Raw genomic sequence first — 5163 nt, 5'->3', positions numbered from 1 at the left:
CGGCCCAGTAGGTAGGCGACGCTCGCTCGAAGTTTGTGGGCTCTTCTTTCGTGTCGCCGGCGCTGCTAGTGCTATTAGTATATACTTCCGTTCCGAATTACTTGTCATAAGTATAGATGTATCTAGATGTATTTTATTTTTAGATACATTCGTTTCTGCGACGACTAATTTGGAACGGAGGGAGTATAATACCCTTCCTTCCCCGTCCATCAGTTCCCCACCAAAAACCTAGGGTTAGGGTTAGGGAAGCGGCGGCTGCTTTTCCCCTATTCCCGATCCCCATCCCCATCCCGCCCGATCGCCATGGCCACCGGAGTCGCGCAAGAGCCGGAGGAGGAGGAGACCGCCATGGACACCGAAGTCGCGCAAGAGCCGGAGGAGGAGACCGCCATGGACACCGGAGCCGTACCAGATCCGGAGGAGGGGACCGTCGTCATCCTCGATTCGGTGATGCTGGATCGCATCGGCCGCACCCACTGCCACAACGGCCTAGGCGCTGCTCGCAAGGCTGTCAAGGGGAACAAGACCGCCGTTCAAGTCGACATGGACAGCGGCCGCTCCTTCTACGTCTCCTTCACCCTCGCGGCTCCTCCACAAGGGGGGGCCTCCTACCTCGATCTCCACTTGCCGGAAAGCTCAGCCAAATCCGTGCCCCCCTTCGCGCAGCCCGCCTATCCCTACGTCAGGGCAATCGACAAGGACCTCGTCCTCTTCCACGTCTCCATCCCGAGCCAGACTCGCCACTGCGCCTTCACGACACATCTGTTCGTCTACACCGCCGCCGGTCATTCCCCCTCGGTGCAGCAGCTCCCTCTGTACCATGATGACAGGAGGATAATGCCGTTCCTGGGGGATAAGTCCACCACAGGCATCCTGCGGCGCCAAGAAGGCCGCTACATCGTTGCCGACCTCAACCTCTACGGGAAAGAAAATGCCACAGGCAATTATTACATGTGTGCCGAACTCTGCATCTTCAACTCCAACTCCAGGTCACGGATGTGGAGGCTCTCTATCCAGGATGCCCCAAAGCCGCAGGACCAGAGCAATGGCCAGTTCCCCACCCTCTGGTCAACCGATCATGTGCTCGCTCTTGATGGCCGTTTCATGTGCTGGGTTGACTACTTCAGCGGCGTCCTGCTATCTGACTTCTGTAATATGCGCTTATCTCGGGTGCTCCACTTCGTGCCTTTCCCTGGAGAAGAAGAGTACACTGCAGAGGTACGTGAGGAAAGGTGCTTCGCGCAGAGATTCCGTAGTGTGTCCATCAGCCAAGGCAAGATGCGCTTCGTCCACATTGACAATGACTTGCACACCGAGTTACACACTGGCTGCCAAGGGCAGCGGCCTAGCCAAAAAATCACCATTTGGACTTTGAACATGATGGATGCTAACTCCAGGTTCAAGTGGGAGCCACATCATGTGATCGACCTGGATCGTCTTTGGCTGACACCTAGTGTACCTCGGCGTCTTCCTGAGTATCCAATCATCGCCCCCAATAACCCGGATGTTCTGTACTGCCTGTTAAGGAAGCAGGAATTTCATGGTGAGGCCTCCATGATCATGGTTGACATGAACCCTGCATCTCCGTGGTTGTGTACTCCATATATCAATCGGCGGTCTGTGCATGTGAAAGATCACAAAAGCGAGTTTCCTAATATGCCCCTCCTTCCAACTGTCTTCTTCAAATACCTTGAAAGTTCAACAGGTAAGCTCTCTTAATATTCAAATGATGTCCATTGTACGTTCTTATACATTACGTGACATGCATGATTGCCTTTGCTTAGCTCTCTGTTGGGTAGGGTTATTTATCGTACCAATGATAGCAACACATATGCTGCCTGTGCCTGGTTGGTTGTATTGATTTTGAAAGGTAATTGAACCGTGACTTTGGTGCATGCCTAGTAGCTAGCTAGCGTACACTGTCAACACTCTGCCTGTAGTGCTCTACTGATCAGCGTTGTTTGCCCCATGTTATTCTCTATTATTCTACCCCTGTCTCAATTTTTTTAATTTGCTCCTTTCTGAGCTTGCGTCCCGGACCTCTGGTGGTGCTTTTTTATTGTAATTTATTAATCAACTGAAGCATTTAATATATTGTTACCATGAATCTTCTCTTTATCTGTTCAAGTGTTTGGGGTTTAGCAGCTCTCAGTTGTGTAGGTGCACTACACTGTATACCAGTGGTCCTTCTGCCATCAAGTTGTCCTTGCGAGTCTGGAATCCTCTATTTCTCTTTGTTTAATCGTTTGCTCTTTATGGGACTCCATTATCTAACATGTAGTTCTTGATTCACCGTGCAGCCTTTTCTGTTGCCCACTAATTTGGTGTGCTATTTAAAGTGAAGTCTTCTAGGAACTGCTTGCTCTTGTGTAAAGCATAAAACTGGATGGTCCTCTAATTTCTGCTCCCTCCGTTTCTAAATATAAGCCTTTTTAGATTCACTCATTTTGCTCGTATGTAGTCCGTATTGGAATGGAATCTCTAAAAAGGCTTATATTTAGGAACGGAGGTAATACATCGGAGCAAATCTCTTGTACCTTTTGGAGATAATATATATGAAGCTTCAACACATATTTCTCTGTTGGTAAAACTTTCAGAGTGTGCCTCTTTGGGTCAATGAGGTCACATCTTTTTCTGTTTCTGTCAGAATCCTTTTATTCCAGATAGTGTGTGCTACTTATATCGTGTAACTGGATACTGGGCCAGTTAAAAGCAATCCTCTAGGTAAAACTCCTGTAGTATTAGCCTCTTTGGCCTTCTCATGTGACTTTCTTCATATTGATTCTGGCGACAAGCCGTCCAACTGTTTTGGTCGTCCTCTCATGCCTCATCGGGCATCCTTACACCTGGACTGCTGTCATGTTTCTTGAGTCCACCGCTCTTTGGCTGATTTAAGCCTTCTTGTGCCACCTGAACACACACACAACAATGCCGACCAGTCTGTGGCTGGTCACCACCAGTCCCCTGTGCGCCAGCTGTAGCCCTTCCAGCTAGTTTAACAAGGCCTCCCCAAGCTCCCCCTTCCTCATAAAAATCTTCGATTTCCCCGGCTACCGCCGCGCTCTGCTCCGGCTGCGTAGGAACCGGCGTTAGTGAGCCCGGAGGCGTTGGATCCTGACCATCACCAACAATCTAAAGGTCGATGAGGCCGACGAGCCCCATGGCGACAGGAGATGCAACAAGGTAAACGCCGATGAGCCTAACGACGACAGCAACCTAAAGCTTGTGGATTTGCGAGTGTTGAAGACGGCGACGACAACTCCACTAGGAATACGACCGCGGCGGCTTCTTCTTCGTTGTTTCTCTGGTGGAAGACCCGCGCCTGCGACACCGCGGCAGCAGCGGCGGCTGTCCAGTGGGTCGTCCCTGCTCACTTGGCAGCAGCGGCGGCGGCTACAAATCTTCTCCAGCCTGGGTCATCTCCGTCACCAACGCCTACAGCCTGGGTATGAACCTCTCTTCTCTACTCATCTACTGAATGTACTGAACGTGCGTAGTCTCTGAACTGAATTTTACTGAATGTGTGTATTCTCTGTCTACTGAATTTTAGTGAATGTACTCCTGTAAACTGAATGTACTCTTGTAAAGTGTGCTGTCAACTTGTGAATTTTAGTGGATGTGATTAAAAGTTACTCCACGATGATCCTCCTTGCATGTTGAGCAAGTTACTGGCTTGAGAAACATGGTGGAGGCCATCATTGTTTACTGGCTTCAGAAACATGCCGAGCAAGTTACTGGCTTTAGAAACATCCTGAGCAAGTTACTTGCTTCAGAAACAATGATCCTCTTTTTGAAGTGGAGGCCACCGTTGTTTACCATGTTCTGGGTGTTGGTGGCCTCGCTTCTTCTTACGGCATTTATTTTTTGCCAATTAACTGAGAAAAGGTTTTGATTGCAACGGTATCCATAGTCCATCACTTCTCATGTTGGGCTCCTCTCATTCTTTCCCCCAATTCAGTATTGTTGTGTAGAAATTGATTCAAATTCTTTACATAGCCATTGATCAAGATCCACCAGTAAAATAAGACCCCCCCTTCTATTTGTGTTGCAAATATAACATGTGCGATATTTTTAAATCTGTCCATTTTCTGGTTGTAAACATTAGCTTACAAGAGCCTCTAGATTACTAGTAGTAGTCCTACTATTAGTAGGAGTACACAGTTCTGCTAGTTGAAAAGAGCCTCTAGATTATCAACACTTTTGCACTAGTTCTGTTAGTTTAGAGTTTGGGGTATTTTGCACAGTTACAATCTTGCATGCATATGAACAGTAGTACTCCATCATTTTTGGAGTATCATGAACAATTCAACAATTGGGGTCTAATCTAGAGCCACATGAGAGCTGGCTGGGTTAGTTATTTTTCTGACCAATCAACCATGCATGGAAATCTGCTAGATAACCCCTAGTCCACAGCAAAGGAGGAATAAAGTGAAACATGAGGCTGATCAACTAGATAACCCCAAGTGCCATTTAACAGTAAACTAAAGTTCAGTCAGAGTATGCAATAAACTTGCTGGAGTACAAATTTATGCATTACTCCATATTTTCCGAAGTACTGTCATTTTACTCAAAATTTACTCAAATAACTAAAATTAATCCAAAACAAAAAAGGACTGCTATTGGACTAATTTGTTCTCGGTTGCTTTTCATACTACAGTTTTTATAACATAACAACAGTGCTTTTTATTAACAGTAAGTTCATCATGTCAACTGACCGCAAGTTCATCATCTCAAGACTTGCTCAAATTAACTCAACTGGTTCTACAAATTTGCTATCCTATCTACAGTACCTAGCTATTGTCAGAACATAACACTGTATATCTATAGCTTCATTTTAGAAATTTAATTAGTGCATTTCTAAAATGGCCAACATTATGGCACAAATAATTAAGTAAGTTAGCACAAATTGCAAAGTAAGTTAGCACAAATATTCAGCTTTAATCCAAATTATTCAAATTAATCCAAATATTTTAAATTAATTCAAATAACTAAAATTAATCCAAATCAATTCAAATTCCAAATAACCCAAATTCCAATAAATTCCAACAAGGAGTTTATATACAAGGATTAGACAAGGCATACACAAGGGCATGACATAAGGTCCTCTTTGTCCCCTCTTGACACAAGATTACACATGACATAAGGGCATCTTTGTCCCCTCTT

General features: G+C 45.9%; 1 protein-coding gene across 1 annotated transcript; it reads left to right on the top strand.

Annotated features, from left to right (window-relative positions):
* Positions 1–213: 213 nt before the first annotated feature.
* Positions 214–3636, top strand: LOC119303340. The gene is made up of 2 exons (XM_037580461.1): positions 214–1705; positions 2301–3636. Exons 1-2 carry the CDS (start codon positions 304–306, stop codon positions 2318–2320), a joined length of 1422 nt encoding a protein of 473 aa, XP_037436358.1. The 5' UTR covers positions 214–303; the 3' UTR covers positions 2321–3636.
* Positions 3637–5163: the final 1527 nt, after the last annotated feature.

This window comes from Triticum dicoccoides, chromosome 5A (genome assembly GCF_002162155.2).
Source record: "Triticum dicoccoides isolate Atlit2015 ecotype Zavitan chromosome 5A, WEW_v2.0, whole genome shotgun sequence".
NCBI classification, from domain to species: Eukaryota; Viridiplantae; Streptophyta; class Magnoliopsida; order Poales; family Poaceae; genus Triticum; species Triticum dicoccoides.
The sequence above is the reverse complement of the archived record's forward strand: the minus strand, read 5'-3'. Positions and strand labels throughout refer to the sequence as shown.